General features: G+C 34.7%; 1 protein-coding gene across 2 annotated transcripts in view; it reads right to left on the minus strand.

Annotated features, from left to right (window-relative positions):
• Positions 1–21289, minus strand: part of Epha3 (EPH receptor A3) — a 306595-nt gene that overhangs the window by 55913 nt on the left and 229393 nt on the right. The window contains exons 6-9 of one of the 2 annotated variants that reach the window (XM_021185614.3): positions 12070–12194; positions 10154–10313; positions 3611–3713; positions 2320–2387 (exon numbers count right to left, since the gene is read on the minus strand). In XM_021185614.3, the coding sequence (XP_021041273.1) occupies positions 2320–2387; positions 3611–3713; positions 10154–10313; positions 12070–12194 (456 nt within the window). Of the gene's footprint in view, positions 1–2319; positions 2388–3610; positions 3714–10153; positions 10317–12069; positions 12195–21289 lie in introns of both variants that reach the window. The other variant, XM_021185613.3, reaches the window with a different exon arrangement.

Raw genomic sequence — 21289 nt, forward strand, 5'->3', positions numbered from 1 at the left:
ACATTTTGGACAGAAAGCTGACTATTTTCATTAAATAATTGAAAATCTGTGACTTTGTTAAATTTGGAGAATAAAGCTCATGTTAGGGAGAGTAGCTGGCATTAGAACTTATAAAAATGTAAGATAAATGTGACATGCAATGTCTTAAATTTAACCAAAAATATGCAACTATTTTTAAAAGTCCTAAATTGAGTTTTTAAAGTAGGACTTGGAGAAAAATGTGTTGAACTAAATGGTACAAAGCTTGAATAATCATTCTCCCCTCCAAAATCAATCACACTTGCTTCTATTAGCATAAAGTAAATTGATTTTTCTGTCCACATGACATTTGTGAAAAATTATAAACACAAACACACTGCCCTGAGTAAAATGGTCTCTACACTAGGGAGTTGAGCTGTTGATTTTTTTTAACTGCTCATTCCTGATGTTCTGGGAACCAGGAGGTTTGGGCTGCAAGGCAAGTAATCCCTTCACACCAATAATTAAGGGCACCATACAGAGTAACTGGGCTCTGCCACAAAAACCAGATAATAAACACATGCACACGTGTTAAGCTGTGCTACTTTACAGTTCATTCTGTGCAAACACAATAATTTACATTTCCATTTTACCAGCATGAGTTGCCCTAAGGACAGCAAAAAAAATGTCCAGGCAGAGAGGGCAAGGAGACAGGATCTTAAGAGGCAAAACACATTTCTTTTCTTTTGAAGCAATGTTATAGGATTTGTAACAAGGCTTAGGGGAATAGTTCATAGCTAGAGCTTTTTAAAGTAATACCAAATAAATGGTCTGAAATAAGCCAGCTGTAGTAATCAGAGGTAGAAAGTCTATGACAAGCATGTAACTTGCTTATGGTTTTAAAAGTGAGATAATATACATTTTCAATAATTTGTTTATTGTAAGGATAGGGCACATTGGAAAAAAACTAAGAAACTAGGCCATAAAAAGAGGAAAATACTAGAATCTGCATAGAATTGGTGACAGATAATTATCAATGTCCATATTCATAAGGGTTATGATTGACATAAAATAGCTAAGTCAGCGTGGTGCAGTATAGACAGTATTCACAATAACCATCCATTAAGGTGGATTCAGAAGACTAGAATTGCCTAATTTAGTCAGACTACGAAAGAACGGGAGGCTGCTCTCCTATAACTTGATAATTCACTAAGTATATTTGGTAAATTAACTTAACCTAGGTTGGAATAACCTGCCTAGGTATGGGGTTGAATTAAGGTAAAGCTTTGGTGTTTTATCATTGAATGGATTATTTTATTTCAGTTCGATGATGAAATGAATAACACCTACTGCCTCCACAAGCTCTTCCACTGCTTCCAGACAAAAACTTACATTTTCATAGGCATTCTTCTCCCTCTTTTTGACCTATTGTTTTGCTTTTCTACATGTAAACAAGGAGATGGAATTTTATGTGAATTTTAACTACAATGAATTTTTTAGATGCAGAAATAGTGTTTGATAGGAAGCATCCTGCCCATCTAAAGAAAGTTTTAAAAGATCGTGGTAAAGGCCGAGGTAGCTGTTAATCCAAGGGAGGTATTTCAGAGCAAGCAAGCATTAGTCTAGTCTTTCTGGTAACTTCCATGAGGTCATGCACCTTCTCTGAAGGGCATTGGTTTGTACTAACTCCCCTGAATGAAGCTAGAGTTTGGAAAAAGCAGACACATTCGATGATTTATTCTACCAGAGAAGATAAAAGTATACATCTCTTTGTTCAAGGCAAAACATGTTACCTAAAAGTGTATTTCTTTGGAAAACTATTAATAGAGATCTAGTTGGTTGTTATAGATGTGAGGAGGGAAAATATTGTCTTTCCTACCAATTAGATGGTATGTAACTTTAAAATAAATAGTTTATTGTAAAAGCCCTTTCCTGGTTGGTGAGCAAACTAAAGTAATGGATTACATAAAAAAAAAGTGGTCATTTTTATTTACTTGGCAGACAAGAGAGAGAAGATGCTCTTATTTGGACTTCAGCAGACATGTAGTCATGAGGAAGTTGAGGCTAAGCTTTGCATTTCAGCCACTTAGAGATGACTACAGTTCCTAGAACTCATCACAGACATTATGTGTACATAAAACCACAGGTTACCTATCACTCTTAAGTATTCTAAAACACCTCCATGGAGAAAACATTTCATATAGAACATTAGATTTATTCCTCGTTCTAAAATCAATTTAATTTGCTTATTTTTTTTCCTCATGAGACTACTTTCGAATTCCTTTTCTCAAAGAGAGGTTACCCAATCATACATCAGCAACTGCAAAAGCTGAAATGTTAAAACAAAATTTTGAAACTCACAGTGCCCATTCCCAAAGTGAAGGCGCTTCTCCTCTGCACTGTGTTTTGACTTGTGATAGCCGCAAAACCTAGAGGCAAAGCAACAAAATATAAATGCACTACCTATGCTCAGAATATATAAAACCCCACAACTCAAGCTTTCCCCTGAAACAATCAAATGCTTTAGTGAAAGTTTACTGACACTATATTACATTTTTCCCCCTAGGTACCCTGGAAGGTTGCCTAATGAGGAGCTATGTAGAGTTGCCTCCCCACTGGGCAGACACCTCCAGTTCAGGTTTTATAATGGCCTTAGAATGTGTTTATAGTAGTTTTTTAACAACTACTGTTAGAATGAATGAAGAGTGGAGTCTCCATTGGTAATGAGTGCAGTGCCCTTTTACCAGTGTTTGGGGTGAGAAAGTGTCAAGGAATCTGGGGTCATTTGAAGATTGAGGGGATAATTGGAAAAAGAAAGTGGGAACTAGGAGTGGGGTCAAAAGAGAAGTAGTTGAGTTAGAGGGTGTGGGTAAGAATTAATAGAGATGGGGGGGGCTTATTGGGAGACTTCACTTCCTTATAAGGTCAGAAGCTACACCCATAAAGTCCCACCAACATTACTGCCTAAACATGCGCTGGACAAGAGCACCAACAATAGATATAATGTTAAAGTAGACCCTTGAAAGACTATGAGGCCGCAGTCTCACAGGGAAATCTAGAGGTGCCAAGGAATACTTAGAGGAGGAAAAGTGATTTTCCTGGCAAGAGCATACCAATTGGTTATCTAATACCAATCTAATAGTCTGGAAGTATACATGTGATTACTAGACATGCTACATGTGTGTGTGCATGCATGTGTGCATATACACACATATTTTACATATTATATACTACATATTGCATATGACATATTATACATTACATACACATTATGTATCATATATTGTATATTGTACATGTTATATATTTGATATATTGTATCTTATACACACATATGTGCAACAACAACTGAAAAAAATAGAGGCCATGAATTTGACAGGGAGCAAAGTGGGGTGTAAATGAGAAGCTTTGGAGGGAGCAAAGAAAGAGAAGGAAGAAATGTACTAAACATAATATCAAAGTTTAAACAATATTGATGGAGAAATAAGAACAAAAAGAAGGATGAAAGAAAATAAAAGCAGAAGGGTCTCAAACATAAACATCCAAATCTCTTAAGGGACTTCTCTGAGTACACAGTCTTCAGATTCTAAAGCAGGTCAGGGCACTGAGGAAAACCACAATAATGGACAAGCATTCAGTGAACCAAACTCACCTCCCGACCAAAACATAGGTGACCACTGTGAGGACAATGATGGCCACAGCTGCGGAAATAGCAATCATCACCACATGACTGTTTTCACCGGAGATGGAGAAAGCTGCAAGGTGGAAGGAAAGAAATAAGAGAACAAACATTACTGGTGTGACTGACAGGTACATGGCCGTACTTTTAAATTCACTCCACATTCTGGTATATATTTGTAGTTTAATCCAACACTGAAGGAATTCACAGTTAAAAACAAAACAAAAAAAGGACACATTTCTCATATTTTTTAGACATTATTCATTAATAAAATTAAAGTTTAATAATAAATTATTTGAGTGCCAGATCGTGAAATCTAGGGCTAGTTTCTATCTGTCCACATTAGCATGAAAGTCATTGAGTAAATCAGAATTGCTAGTAAGAAACGAGGTGAATTTGGGAAGAGTCTTCTTTTGAACTGGATATGTCTATTTCTTGGCTAAGCGAATTTTGGTTGATAGCAGTAGAGATAAAGCTCTAGGGTATTGTACTAAGTGAAACAAATCAGACAAGGAACACGTATTTCATGTCCTCATACACATGAAGAAACTAATAAAAGACACACTCATACTGTTAGATTAATATTAATATTAATATTAATATTAATGTAAACATTATAGAGGATTTGCTAAGTATATACAGTTATTACTTTGTTAGCTTCAAGACAATTTCAAAATATAAAAGTCATGAAATGATGGTTTGTGTACATCCCATCACTAAGAAATTTTCCTGGGGTTCCTGTCTTCATAAACAGACCAATTATTAATTAAGTAATTAATTAAGAAATTACCCTAAAGTCAAATCTATTCAACTTCCAGATTTTTTTTATATAGTTCACATCCAAAACAGGCTTTGCTTTATGTAGTAGGTATAAAAACTCACAACAAAATCTTATAACATTTGTCAATTCTATGAAATTCAAATTTCTATGCCTGATAATAAGCATTCATTGGCATACAGACACAATTGAAAATGACTTATTTTGAGTTAAATTGAGTAGCATCAGTGGACACTCTATTTTCACACAGATTCAAATATTTATCTGCCCAATTACAGAGTAAGTTTAGGGAATCTTGAGGAAGGCCAGTGTTGTTTTGACTGTAGTGTAAATAAAAAGCCACTGAGTGGGGAAATAAGTTCTGGTTATTTGTTTTGTAGCCAGGGTGAAGACTGGCATTGCTTATAAACTACCAGTGTTGGTGTTGGTCCTGGATTCAGCCCAGGACATCTGACTAGGAAAGATCAAACCCACAAATTCTGACATCTCCTCATTTCAGACCTGATCAATCAAATCCAATTTATCAGGTAATCTTTTTTATATAGTGTTTTCTGTCTCTATGTGACTTCTGGATTATGATTAGAATTCAGAATTTCTCTTTATTCACCTTTCTTCTCTTTTATTTCATCACTCAAATGTTTCTTCTCCAAAGCCAGTCTGTTGTACTTTCCTTACACATACACTCTGCTATTTTTTTTTGACACTTTCAGGATTCAGTGTATATTTTAAACCAGGTACTAAGATTTAGGGCCTAAGTTTGGAGGTTAACATAATACAGAGTCTATGAGAATCATGATCTGGAGGTTTTCTACCATCCCCACAGTCCTGGGAAAGCTCAGATTACCCAGGTAATATGTCATTGTGTTGGTAAATCCTGATTGGACAGGTGATGAAATTTTGACTTGAAAGAGAAAATGGGGAAGGGGGGGACAGAGAAAGGGAGAGAGGCAGAGAGAGAGAGAGAGAGAGAGAGAGAGAGAGAGAGAGAGAGAGAGAGAGAGAGAGAGAGAGAGAGACATCTCTTTCTTCAGAAACCAGCACTATCTCCTTTACTGGACCAAATCTAATGGTGGAAGGTTTTCTGTAATATGTTCGTTCTCTTAATTAAGACCAGGCACTGTAACTAGCTGTAGATGACCAAAATGAAACATACCCATTGATTTTTCTAGATTATCTCATATTGTTTTGTTTGGCCTTTTTTTTTTATCCTTGCTGATCTTTTGCCTATAAAGTGCCAATTTAAATTTTGTCAGTTTTTATAGGAATTATTCATATCTGTGTGTGTGTGTGTGTGTTTCCCATGCTCTGTCTTTGTTTCATTTACTTTTTGTTCATTCATTTCATTTTATCATTGTGTGTTTGTTTACTTTTCTATTTGTCTGTTTCCTTGAGAGAGAAAGAGAGAAAGAAGACAGTTGAAAAGTTTGAGAGATGGCAGAGCTTTGGGTGGAGATGAGGAATGGAAAACTGTGATCATAATACAGTGCACAAAATATCTTTATTTTCAATTAAAGACTTATTAAAACAAAGCACACACACAAACTAAGCTCAGGTGTTTCTTAGGAGCAGTTAAATGATGTAATGTAAGTACCAGGGCAGAGCAGCAGTGTTCAGTCTCCTGTGCATCTGACAAACGAGCCTAGGGTGTGCCTGGAAGTCATACCATACTGTAAATGGTTTTCGGCACCTTATGTAGTTCCACTATCCTCCTGTTGCTTATACCACTGAGCTAGTCATAGAGTGGAGTCTGGGCTCAGGTATTTTTATGGCAGTGAGCAGGCAGCCTCCAGCTGCTGCCCCTTAGTGTCCACTGCAGTCACAGGCATAGGCCATCTCCTTCATGGTGACTAGATAGAACAAAATCAGGAGTTATGGAGTCTGGGCATTCTGGACCACAAAAGCCCTCATAGAATGGGTCATCTCTACTCCTTGCCTCTTTGTTGTTGTGGTTGAGACTTCCAAATCTGTATGCAGGAGAAGGCTCCCCACATCCAGTCCTTTCTACTCATCCTCTTTTCAGTATGCCAGATACACACCTTAGCCTGAGACTATCCACAGGCATCTAGAACATCCCACTTCTAAGGCATCAGATACCTCCCCATAAAGTTCTTACTCCTGAAACTCCATCTTCATAACCACTTGCCATATACATTCCTATCTACTAGCTACAGGTGTATAATAAGTTGGTAAAATAGCTTAGCCTGGGTTTCATAATACTGATAAACACATGGTGACACTCTGCTTTTCATTCTCTGGAATGTAATTTTTAATGAGCAGTAACTTTAATATTCTGTGGATGTTTTGTAGTTCACAAGTTTATCTTGGCCAGCTCAATGAGAGCAGCAAAGGGAATGATAAGGAGACAGAATGGTCCTTCTCTCTCGCTGTCAGTCATGGGATGGATCTCTGACTTTGCTACAATATAATCCTGCCCCTTAAAGCCATCCAAAATGTTCAACATTCAACACCATGCTTGCTGTTGAAATAAAAAAAAAACAAATACAAAGCCAAACATTGTTTCTTCTAAGCACTCCCACATACATACCCCCTTGTTCTCTTTCAAATTCATAGCCTCTTTTTAACTAATTTTTATTATGTGCACTTATGCATGTATACATATATTCCTAGATATAACCTTCTCAGTCCATACAATATTACTTATATGTATCCATTAAGAAAAGGCCATTTGGTATTGAATGTCCAATTGGTGTGTTCCTCACATTCTAATTAAGCTGTTCACATTAGTGTCGTTTTCTACATAGGAGAAAATTAAGCACTTGCTCATTCTTTTGAGTCAGCATGTCTAGCATCCTTCTCATTTGCTATATTATCTAATATACTTGTATGTTTACTAAATTAATAAAAATGAAACATTTATACAGTACCAGTCAGGTTGCAAGTTCTTAATTCATTATATCAGTTCTCTTTTGAAGAAGTCACAAAAGAACCTCACAATCTCTGAAATAGTCTTAGCATACATTGTTTTTCATATAATGATCCCACTCTGCGATTGCCATTCTGGTATTATAGTCTCTATTCATCCCTTCCAAAATTTTAATTTACCACCTCGATTCTTTTACAATGAATGACAAGAACAGGGCAAACATGATCTGAGTCATTCAGGTGTCCTCATATAATAGCACTGGGGCTCCCATCCCATCGCTGGGAATAGTGATAATATCCATTGGCCTCCAAGGATTCTAAAGTGTTCAGGTAAATATATCCTGGACATATGTGTATGTTCAGACTCCTGCTATGTAAGAAACAACAGTCATCCTATTTAACCTGTGTTAATTTTTTTCTACCATATGAGGATCCAGAAGATCCTTACAGGCCAGCAGTTTCCAGTTCTTTCTTCTAGGATTTTTCAGTTTTAGGAATTGTAATTGGGAGAAATAATTTCTTTCCTACATTCCAGTAATATACACACTCGAATACGCACATGTACACACACGCACACACACACACATACACACATGCACACACGTGAGCACACACAAACACACGAAATGGCTTACTTAATCTGCTGACAGATTCATAGATTGAAGGTATTATTGGATGGTATTATTGGGTCTGTCCTGTTCTTGGAGGTAAGGATTTGTGGAATGAAGTGGGTTACTGATATTTTGGTGTGAAAGGATAGTTGGCCTCTAGCCTTCTCCTTTCTATGTGTCTCTGCTTCCTCTCAGTCATGAGGTGAGTAGCGTCCCATCCCCATCTCCTAACACCAGGTTCTGCCCCCACCCCTAAGCTTACACTAACAAACCAGCCAACTCTGCACAGAACCTTAGGAAACTGTGAGCATAAACTGTTCCTTCTTTAAACTCTTTGTCAGGTGTGAGTCACAGTGACTCAAAGCTTCCTAATATAGTGTAATTGTATTACCTCATAGAACTGACTTTCCTGTAACACCATAACAGGATGAAGTTCCGCAATGCTGATCAGAACTAACTACTCGTCAGAGAATAACAAAAGATAATTGCCTTGCTATATTGCTCTTTTATAAGCTTGAAAGGATAATTTGTAATTATTTTCAAAACAAGACATTTTGATACTAAAATATGGTTTCTGCACAAAATGCACAAAAGATGAAGAACTGCTAATGTCATTTTGCAATTACTTTCATGACCATCATTTAAGATTTTCCAATTGATTTTAAGCTTTGTTCATGGGGATTCCATGACATTGTACATTATATTGCCATGTCTTCAGAGAGAAGTTTCTTCATGCCTATTTCCTTACAAGAGGCTTAGGAGACTTCCCTAGAGATAGAATTGGGTGTTTGTGAATGATGGCTCAAGTAGTATTGTCAATGTATACCATGGGAATCAGTGACATTAAAGAGCAGTAAGTGAAGTCCAGCACCTCAAAGAAGCTGGAGTTCCTCGTGCTACAGCATTGCCACTTGACAAAAAGTGTTTTATAAAGTATTTATCATTTTGACTTCAACACTTTTATTAAGTCCTGTGACTTCTTACTAGGCATAAATATATCATCATACCCATAATAATGTGATTTCACAGTTGGACAAAAATATTTGGAAAATAGAAAATGCAACTGCCAGAGAAAATGGCAAATTAGAATGGTCAGAACAGATTATAAGGTTTCTCTTCAGTAGAGTTCTGGGCATTGGAGCTCTTTCTAGGATAATATTGGTCTCACTGGTGTGGGCCTTTGATCCTCCTGAAGGACTGTTTTGATAATTGTGGCTTTGGCTGTATAAAATTGTTTGTGGCTATGTGTTTTTTCTATTATAATTAAAATGACACCTATTCACTAGAAATATTAAATCATCTTCTCTTATAAAAATAGTTCGTATCATTAAGTCTCATTGTTCCATGGGTTATGGCCCACAGATACACTAACTACTTTTGTCCTATGAATACTTTTGAGTAAGTATTCCCCAGTGTATTAATACACAAATGCACACATACACATGTATAAACACATTCATATTTTCCTCTCATTTAATTATAATCTCATTTGTTACTCTGTTAAATAAATTTAACTTATATTTATTATATATTAGCATTATAGTAATTATCACTACCCTTTCAACGATTCTATTTTAGCAGTGGACTTCTAAAATAAGAAACATACATTTCAAGAAAGGTAGATTTATTGAGAAATATATTTGCCAGTTATAGACACATTTTAATCTACCTTTGAGTGACATGGACAGATTATTCCAATTTCTTATGAATATAAATGAAGCTATATACACATATTAAAACTTTTAAACTAATATTCTCTAGTTTATAACATTGAATGTATGAAGGATTAAAACAAAACTAATGTTAAAATTATTATTTGCTCTTAATTAAACAAAATTACGTACTGGTTGTATTAAGAATTAGGACAAAATTAAGAACCTCATGGATCAGTAAGTTTCTTTTATGGAGTTTATTAAATCATGCAATGAATTTAGAATATCTGGGCTGGCAGGTGTTAGCAGCATGCTATCACATTAAATAATGTTCTTCTATTACAGTTTCTGGCTAATAGAAAATATGAATCATTTGATAAATTAGAAAAAAAATAATTTGAAATTCAGAAAAGGCCACAGATATATGTTCACATCAATTCAAAATGATATATACAAGAATGTGCAACTTATTAAGTATACTCTCAACACACCTTCAGTGCATGACCTTTGCCTAATGCTGAGAATAACTGATCAGACACTTTTTAATTTTTGCAACGCCCCACATTTTATCAAAAACTGAAGTAATACATACAGTCTGGGCTAGTTTCAAATTCAAATTTGCGGCTGTTGGTTCCATATCCCGCTGCTGTCCGAGCTCGGATTTGGAAGACATAAATAGTATCTGGCTTGAGGCTACTGATAGTAACATTTGTGCCTCTTGCTCTCAAAATAGTATAACTCGTCTCTTGCTCCTGCTTTGAAGTAGAGAAAAAAAATCATGTTAAAACCAAACCCTTATAATACTATCATACTAAATTCTTCAACATTTTGTCTTGAAGTATAAGATGCTTACTGAAGTCACATTAATAATTTCATTCTTTGGGTACGTTATCAAACTTTCTAACTCATATGGGATGAATTACCTCTTGCACAGAAAACAGAAAAGATAGATTTCATCCTTACCTAATATCCTTGTAAAAATACCTTCTCTTCAAAATTAATGCTGAAAAGAACTTCAGTGTAATTACAAGATTATATTTACAAAACCTACCTGTTTTGAGTTAAAGTGAGAAGAGATATTCCATGAATATTCAAGAGTAAATATTTTACTAGTTTTAAAAATATTAATAATATTGTATTTTAATAGTAGGAATTATTTATCTCAATATATCAATTTTACGTTACATTGAATGCACATTGAATGTACATTATAATTAATGCACATGTTAATTGATTATACTTGAATATTTTTAATATCTTAACATCAAAGTCTAGAAGTATTTACCAAAGACAACTTCTCTAGGAGGCTTACATGACATATTAAAATCCCTTTAATGAAGTATTGTTATAAAAAATGAATATATATATATAGATATATATATAGATATATATATAGATATATATATATACACACACACACACACACACACAGAAGTTTATTTTCCTTCTAGGCTATGTTCTTGTGGTAATTAGACAGATAATTCTTTTACTTCCCTTTTCTTTGACTGTTTACGTGCTCTGCTTATGTGCCTACAGATGTCAAAGGTTGACACTGTCTTCCTCATGCTTGCCATCTTCTCTTTGAGACAGTGTCTCTCACTGAACATTGAACTAACTGATTGGCTAGATGAGATGACCAATGAGGCATGGGTATCTTGGTACAGCCACCTCCCATGTTCTGGAGGGATAACTGGCACACTCCTATATTCGGATGTTTATGTTTTATTAGGGATCTTAACTATGGACCTTATGCTTATACAGCAAACTGTTTATCAAATGAGCCATCCCTCTAGACCCTAATTGCAGATAATCATTAACTAAAGATACTGATTAGATTATATTTGAGCTACTATATTAATGAGCAGAGTTGGGGTTATTTTTACATCACTCATCTACTCATTCAAGAATTAGAATCATCGTTCTCACACTTGAAAACAGGTCCTGTTTATTCTCTTCAGCAAAATGAGTCTAAAAATATAAATCATTTGGGAAAAGTTGTAGTAAAACATTCAAAATATTTATTTGGAGATAATTTTAAGTTCATATCTGCATGTTAAAATAAGCACATTATATATATATATATATGCATATATACATGCATATATATGTGTGTGCTGTACATATATATGAGTATTGAATTTATGCCTGGAAGTTTTGTCCTGTATGACCTAATATTTTAAAAGTTGATATGCATCAGCTTTTGAATGAGGAACCACCAACAAAGTGTTAACATAGCACGAGTTTTGATGGGAACAGACTTAAATGCCATATTTATTGTCATTACTAACTGGCTCACGTTTGGAAGTGACATCTTTGAGGTTACTATTTGCTGTAAAATCGATAGGAATTGACAAGATGACTGCCAAATTTCTTCTACTGAGAAATCAGAGAGGTCACATGACCAGAGCTCTACCACTGATAAGCAAGCATGTTATTTGCAAGAATATAGCTCTTGAAATAATAGGGTTTTCCCCTATCCAACACAACTCTGTTACATCTTTCCCCCACCTTTTCATAGTATTTGACCTCATAGTCCAGGATAATTCCATTTGGATGTTCTGGTTCTTGCCAAGATAAAGAGATACTGTTTCTGGAAGTCCGATCTTTCTTAATTGTCACAACTGGTGATGGAGCTGTAAATATATAAAGGGAGGAGAGAGTGAGTGGGCGGGAAGTAAGAACACAGCGAGATGACAACAAACTCGGGGAGTCTACCTTTGCTCCAATTTTTGGCAAGACTTTTTATTTCCACTTCCAGGGCTCTTGAGTATTATTCTGGCCTCTTGAGCTGCTCTAGCAGCTGGATTGCAGCCTTGATGCACGAAAGCCCATGGAAAATGAGCTGAGAGTTTCTGCTGCTGGTAGACTAGTGGCAAAGAAGCAGATGTTTTCAATCCGCTACTATAATGTAAGCAGTGAAGTATGTTTGATGTATTAAAACATGGAACCAAACATCAGAACTACCTATTTGTTATAATGTTGCAAAGTTATTAATGCCAGATTCTTCAGCTCATTGATAACATTTTCATGTGCAACTCTGGAAGTGGACTGGAATCCATTATGTGCACAGAGTCCCATGATATCCATAGGTAATGGTAATATTTAGTATATTATACATTAAACAGGCTATACAACATATTACAGTATATCTTGACGAACAAAAATCTCATGAATAAAAATGCATGGCCAAGAAATAATCTTCTACTTCTAAATTTTATTTTTTAAAGAATTATTTAATAATAAATACAAAGATTGCTATGTGTTACACATGGAAGATATTTTGAGATATCTTATTTAATGGTGATTCTACATATGTTATTCAAATCATGAAATGGAAATAGAAATCCATCTATGTAGGCATCTTCATTTCTAATGTAAGATGATGTATATTTGAAGTGATTTCCTACTTAGAATCCTTTCTTGAGAAGAAAAGTACATTCTATCCATCCAGGTCCTTATTTCAAGTCTTACTTCAATAGACAACTGAAATGCTTTACTGAGAGCAATGGCATTTGCCCTACTGGAGTATAACACTCTGCATTATAAACAACAAACAAAAGCTCAGGACGTTTTAAATGCACTAGTCACTGAAGTCTTCTCATTATGAAAGAAGCAAGTTTTAATTCTTTTAGCAATGTTTAACTTTGATGATATCAGCCTTTTCCAGGCCTACAAAACTGGTATTCTTTTCTTTTATTCCTTATTTATTAGTTCACTTAACTCCAAATGGAAACTTGCCCTCCCCCATTTTTTGATTACCTCTGTGGATCATTTGAATCAAACTTAAAGAAATCTGAACTGATTTTATTTGCCTCTGACTTCTCAAAATACTATTTTCTAACATCATCCAAGAGTGAGCAGTGTAAGGTTTTTGTTGTCATTATAACCTGGTTGGTATAGCTGTATCAGATGTTTCGTGCCACTGCAATTATACTGACAAATGATAAAAAGCAGTAATAAATTCTTAGCAAACAGAGTCAAACTATTTGAAGAGAATGTTTGTCTTCCCCCTAAAGTGAAATCACTGGGTTCCATATTGTTTCGTAATTAGATGCCTCTGTGGCCATCACATAACAATTCTCATAGCAAATTTCTCATTCAAGCTTCTCCTATCTATAAGTACCTCCCATGGTTATTTCTTTCCTTCAGTAGTCATCATTTTCCCACTTCAGTTAGCAACCATTGGAATCCATTTCCACCCTTCTCTCTCTTTCATGTGTAAAAATCACAATATTAACTATTGCTATAATAAATCCCAATATTGACTTTTGCTCTAATGAATGTATTGTTAACCCATATGAATGAAGATAATAGAGTTTTTATTTGGTACTATTATTATTATTATTATTATTATTATTATTATTATTATTTTGCTTAGGTAAAACTAGGTTTTATTTTCAAGATGAAAGCATCAATTGATTTTCTTGTATTTTTTTTCTCAGCAAGAAATAGTTATCTTTTTTTTTTTTTACATCAATTACAGTCATCTATCTTTCAGGCCTACTCTTTATCTATTCAAGATTCTGCTTTAGTTCGCAAATTGGCCTCCTCTCCTACTTTTGCTGCTCTGAAGTTGATTTCAAACAAAACATGTTGTAATCATTATAATTGACAAACAAATTCAATATTTATGGCAGATGTTAGAAACAGCTATATCAAATATCTGAGAATTATTTTTTCTTTACTTAACTCTTATACAAAAAAATGAATTCGTAATCCATCCACTAATAAAAATATACCCTTCAATGTCCTTGGAACCATAGTTAATTCTTATACAAATAGTAGAGGAAGTTCTCTTGTTTCTGTGCTGAAGGAAAATTTTTAACACCATAACTTTTAATATCAGCTTACAGAGCATTTCAAAGACGGCTGATGTTGAAAGCCTTTCTATTTAAACACAAGAAGCTTTACATTCAATCCCATATCGTCATGAAGCTACACTGTAGTTCATAATGATTAAAATACGTGTCAAGGTACTTTTGGAAAATAAGCAGGTTTGGTATTGCTCCTTGTAAATAGTAGAGAGAGAGAATAATTCGGGTCCAGGAAAAGTGATGCGGGTTGTATTAACTTTTTGTAATGAAAGCATTTGTAGGCAGTTTTGGGGGTCTGTCCAAGTTTTACTGCTTCTGAAGTTAGCAAGGCTTTGTAACTGTTGGATTTCTTCAAAGGTTTTTGAACAAGCTGCAGGGCCTCTTTGGACTGTAATAAATAGCCTTTTGTAATCCCACACTTACTTAAGTCGAGGCAATTGCTTGAAGCTTGTGCCATCTCTATGTTAAATGAACCTTTTCTGATTGCTGCTTTTAGACCCCTGTTAAGTCATTTCTTCAGCTCTCTAAATACTCACCCCTTCTGCTGGCTAGTTGCAGCCCAGTTCAGCCCAGTTCACCAGCTGAAAGCTCATTACACTTAGGCAAGGCTCATCAATATTTTAGTATTAATAAATAATTAACAGAAATTGTTTTTTTTTCTCCTTGTAAATAATGATTAGATATTATAACATTAGGCAGGAAGAGAAGTGCTATGGACACTATATTTTATGAGAACGTTTTTTTAAAAAATTTCTTACAGCATTTTTAGTTTACACATTAAACTATAGTTTATTCATATTTCATGTCCTCTAAGATAGTTTATAATATCAATGGCAAAGTGATTTAAATTATATTTAAATTATATTATATTTGTTTTCAGGTAAGAATGGTGAGTGGTTTTAATTGCTAATTTTCAAATTGTGAAAGTTATTCTTTTATGTAAATAATGTAGTGATGTAATTTATATTACAGAATCAGTTTGACTAATCTTCCGAATCCTCTGTTTTCTGTTGGAAATTGAGGATAAAGTCAGTGATAGGTTACTTGCTTCATAGGTACAAAACCCAAAATTCTGTCTCTAATATGTGTTCTCCTTACAAAAATGTTGAATAGGCAAAGTATTGGTGACTAAGGAATGCATTCACAATTTTGCATACGATTTTAAGTGTGTTTTTAAACATATTCTTAAAAAAGATAATTAAAATTATTCATTTATTAAGAGGACAGACTGGATACTGATAACTTTAATAAGGTTTTATGAAAACAGCTATTAGTAAATAGTGTTTTGAGGAAAAGAAATACCAGTAAGTACAGAAAATTTTTGAAAAAAAAAAGGTGATTTTAATAAGTTTTCCTTACTTTGCAATATGTCTTGATATATGAAAGTGTTTCACTGGTATTTGTAAAGAAGATAATAGGTGCGTCTAGCTGTGCTATTATAAGGAACAACTATAGTCAGTTTGGCCTAATGCTGCTTGTATTCTTATGTTAATTTGGGTCACTTAAATTGATTGAATGAGAGTCAACACATCTACACATATGACATTGAAGGATCCTGCCCTTAGTTGGTTCTGATTGGTAAATAAATTTACCAGCAACCAGTGGCTGGGCAGGGCAGACAGAGGCAGGACTTTTAGGAGTCCTGAGCTAGGAATCAAAGGGGAAGGAGAAAGAGATTCACCAAGTCATCCCTGGACAAGGAAAAGGAGAGAGATTACACAATGCAACCAGCCTGAGAAGGCGCAGGGCAGAGTGGCATAACCACCATGTAGGATAGGAGAGACTGCGGCCCAAGAGGGCTGCCCAACTGGGCAGCAAGGTAGAATGCAGAATGTAGTAAGTGATAATTTAGGATTATCAGAGGGAAGTGGGATAGCCACCTGGAAGTTAGAAATTGGCCCAGTTGTTAAGCTAATTCGGGCACATTAAAATATAAAGGCTATGCATTTGTATGTATTTCATTCAGAATTTAGAATATTGAAGCAGGTAGCACAGAAAACTTTGCCAATGGGATTTAATTCTTTTATTAGTAGTATGTGAGTCCTTTATAAAACAAAAAATTAGAAGATATTATAATAATAAACTTGATTAATTGATGTTGGTTATATTCACCCTTAAAAAAAAAAGAATAAAAACACAAGCACAGTGTATTAAGGTTGGTACAGAGGGCCAGCTTCATCCATCACATAACTGTCTTCCATGAAGTAGTCCTAGATTTATATGTTAGTGAATAGTAATAAATTCTTAACTTGTGCTACAGTGGATTAGAGCATGGTTCTTTTTGTTCATTAGCCATGAAAATAATAGGTGTTGTGGTCATGACAGGCACCTGGACAGATATTTTCTCTGTTTATTTTCTGATAACATGTGGCTTATGAATCTTATATCAAAGTGTTTTTCAATCTGTGTTCTGAGGAGACACAACTTTAGGGAAATTTGAAGTTGACTGACTCTCTGGATGGTTTTCCTCCAGATCCAGTCAAAACAAAAAGATGCTTTGATTCAGCAACGTGCAATGTTGAATTCAGGCAGATAAAACTCATATTAGTTTATAGTTGAACCTTAGCCTAAAGGTGGAAAAGAACTCTTTCTAAATGATGCTTTTTATCATCTGTAGAAGATAGACAATGGATTCATTGTTAATGTAACCTACATCATTGGCTCCCTGTGCCGAAATAACAGAAAAGTGAATTATAACTTGGTTGTTCCAAAGAGTTTGCCTGGGGGGAAAATTCTTCCTGTGTGAAATGATTGTATAAGAGATCGGGCATGCTTTGCTTGTGACTTGTATGAGACTTAAAGTAAACACTGGTGCACACCAAGTCTGAAGACAGATAGGGAGAAGGTCCGTTATCTGGACCATGATGCTTTTCGAGCTTCATGTACTGTTATTCTGTAACTAACATACAGCCATTGCTTAGAATCAGGAAGTCGAAACTCCAAAATTACAGTCCCAAATGACCAGGTTTGGTGTGTCTGTTTTTATTGGGACCTTCCTCTTTCTGAGTTTGGGAATTTCTAATGAACTTCTGAGGTATCTCTGTGGTCAAGAGTTTGTGTAAGTTAAAGTAATAACAAAAAGGGCTCAGTATTTCTTGTCCATGTGAGCCAAGACTTTAAAAAATTATCTCTATGGGAAAATATTATACAATAAATGATTGAAAGATATTTTTTTCCCGGTGAGCCAGATGTGCCATTAAAATCTTTACCCTTTTAGTTTTCTTTACCATTCATTACAACGCCCACTTAAGAACATTTCCTTTGCAGTGTTTTCCAGACATGAACATTTCTATTAAACCCATAAATACTCTTGGGTTTGATTTAGCATAATATTTCATTGCTGTATGATCGCCATTATGCCACCCCAAATCAACATTCTAGAAACTTGTCATTCTATGGAATGTCTCCTTTGGTCCACACATTACTATTTTCTGGTGTACCCCATGAATAGTGTTAGGGTTACACTTTATCTTTTCCTGGCATGCCACCATCACCACATTCTGAAGGCTGACATACTTTCTTTTAATTTAATTCTAGCTTTAGGTCAAAGCTTATCATTGTCTCCATATTGGGTTCAATACATTTCATCCCAACGTTTTCCAGAACTTCCACTTCTGAGCATTCAAAGGAGATGTCTGTTTACGAAGCAAGTGGAATATCCACTATCTGATTATTCAAAGTCTTCAAAGTCTCAGAATTTCTTTTTTGTTTTCTGAATTTCAACTGTAAAGGAATTCTTAATTGTTACAAGATAATAAATTCCAAGAGAAAAGCCCAGACATCTGTGTTTTTAAATAGCTGACATTGGAACACTCTAATGTCCAAAACAATTTCACAAATGTAGTCCACAGTGGGATGGACAACTCATTATAATTTAACTCTTCCTTTAAGGCCACAATACAACTACTGCTCTCTTACTCATTGCTCTTTATTCAAACATAAAGTTTTAACAACAAATTTGTATTCCTCATTTAGCATTTATGGCCACTGTCTTGACTGACTTCATCAGTTGACATCTAAACTTCCTGTAACACTTTTTACTTTGCATGTAAACATATAAAGAGTCTTAATTTATAAAGCAGGCAAAAAATATTACATTAGATATAATGGACTATGAAACCAACAAACTGGTAGCAATGAAGGGTGTAAAGATGATGTACAAAGAAATTATTCAAATCCCAGGTGGGTCAGAGAGGGATATCGTGGCATTTCATCACACTGCTCAGAAACATGAATGATTTAACACGTATGAATTGTGTATTCCTGGAATTTCCATTAATATTTCAAACCACAGTTAATGTCAGGTTACTGAAACCATGAGAAGTGAAATCATGAACAAACGTATTCCCCAGAATGTATTCCCTGCTATCCTCAAACTTACTGTCTTCCTTCCCCTGTTTCCTAGTGCGTTAGTGAAGCCAGTGTGCCAACACATCTCACTGATCACCGGTGTGTCATTTCTTTCTTTTTATTACTGTGGCTTTTGACTACATTGTAAGTATTCCGTCTTCAAGGCAGGCATATTACAACTTTGCTCAATCTACTCATGCTGGTTAGTTACCTTTTGATAGGATACAGAACATATTTTTTCGTGCAATTCTTTTCAAAGATAAATTCTCTTCAGCACTCTATGTTAAAAATAACGAAACTCAAACCAAATGTATAATTAAAATATTTTAGAAGAGAAAAAATATGTCATTTGAAGTCTATAGTTAAAAATAGACATTTTCTCAACTAAATAAGTAGAGTTAAGAAAAAAAAGCATTCTAAAATATAGTGCACTGAACATAAATGGTGCCCATCAGAGTGGGATCAAAACTTGGGTGTCCGAGTCCTAAATATCGTAAACATCCAGACATTTTAACTATTGAATTTTGAAGATTTCAAAATAGTTATAAAATCTGGAAACTACAGTCACAATTTATAGTCACATCTTAAAGTCTGCAAAGAGCAAGAGGAATGAGAAAAACAGTACAGCTAGGTAATGGTTCTTAACCTTCGGGTCATGATCCCTTTGTGGGTCACATATCAGATATCCTGCATATCAGATATTTACATGATTTATAACACTAGCAAATAACAACTATGAAGTAGCAATGTAATACTTGTATGATTGGGGATCAATGAAATAAGAAGAACTATATTAAAGGGTTGCAGGACTAGGAAGGTTAAGAACCACTGGTTCAGAAATGTTTATTACATAGATTCATAAAGTGGAAATGTTGTCATTTTCCCAATTAATGTTCAAGTTCATATATAAATATATATTTCTTCATTATTGAAAACGTTCTGCTGTCTAACTAGAATCTTAAGCATTTTACCATAAACCATGGGCTTGAGATATCTATGGGGTAAATGTAAGGTTTCTAATTAAAGCTCTGCATAGGAAAGTTTGGTGTTTGCAAAAGGCTGCATCTAAAACATAAAGAGCCTTTGAAGTTGATTAAGCTCTAGATTATAAATTGTCAATATAAGATATAATGAAAGACAGAAAAGATAAAGCTGTGTACAAGAGCTCTTCTCTCTTGTAAAGTGTTGGATCCAGTCTCTTATACATACTTATATATGCATATTAGCATAGCTTATGACAATAATTTCTGGTATTTTATTCTTTCTTTATGTCTTCTGCCAGGCCATGAGAACTTGCAGTGATTGCCACTTCAGATCCAGCAAGTCTCCTCTAAGAAATCACGGTTTCTGACTCAAGGCTGTGAGAATGATTGGGGTGTATGTCTGATGAGTTTTCAGTCTGTGCTTTTGCTTTGCATAGGAGGCACACTGTTGCTGGAATATTTGACTACATTTTAAATATAAAATAAATTAATTTGCAGGGCATCCATATGTGTGTGTGCATGTATATGTATGTATATGTATATATATATATATATATATATATATATATATATATATATATTCATTTTTTAAAAAGTCTCTTGCACTTGAAACATAACATGCTCAAATTCCTAAACAGATAAATAGGTCTGAGATCAAGTTTGAAATGCAGTATTTACCAATTTATATCTGAAAATATGTGCTTTGTGTTCTAAGTATTTGTCTGATCCTAAAATTAGCAAAAATGCATGCCAGAGGAACTAAAAATAAACCACATGCAGAAAATAGATTTTTTCCTCATATAATGCCAAAAATAGTTTGAGAAACTCCTTATTCCATTATGTTTCTAAATACTTTTGAATGTCCAGGACATACTATTTAGTTTTGAGGATAACCAAATGTTTAATTCTAAAATAGGCAACATTATGATTGGTTATAATTTACTAGTGATAATATTTAGAAAAATTTCTTTGTTGGAACTGGAAGAGCCCAAGTCTATAACAGATAGTGGGCTGCTTTAGAGGATCCCCTGGTTTATTTATTTTAATGAAGAAATTTGTTTAATTAACTGGTGTCTACAAGTATGAAATAATAATAAAAAAATTAAAGAGGTAAACATGAAATCTTAGGAACAATTAGAAGACTTCTGACAGAACTTTCGAGTGAAGACAAGCTTATTCTTAAACTACTGGGTTCCCAGAGACCGAGGCAGAGGGTTGTTAGATGTTAATGACACGGGGAAGTGAGGGGCTTAGGATGAACAAGATCACTTGGAATAGAGTCCAAATCAACTGAGAACCCAATTCTGATTAGACTCAGGCTAATCACATTGAGATTTGTTTCTGTGCTTGTTTTGTTTTAAAGGCCCGTGAAGATCACTACTCTGGTTTGAATCACGATGACTGGGGTGGAGTTACCACATCCTAGCATAGAACAGATGGTTCAACTCTGTATGCAGCTGGGACACTGCATGAGGCTTCTAAAAAAAGGACCTGATGTCTCAATTAGCTGAGGAATTGAGAGGTATAATTAAAGCACACTTTGAGTAGAAGAAAGACTTTCAGACAATTTCCACTTTAAAG

Source organism: Mus caroli, unplaced genomic scaffold, assembly GCF_978045245.1.
Source record: "Mus caroli unplaced genomic scaffold, Mus_caroli_1 scaffold_17, whole genome shotgun sequence".
Lineage (NCBI taxonomy): Eukaryota > Metazoa > Chordata > Mammalia > Rodentia > Muridae > Mus > Mus caroli.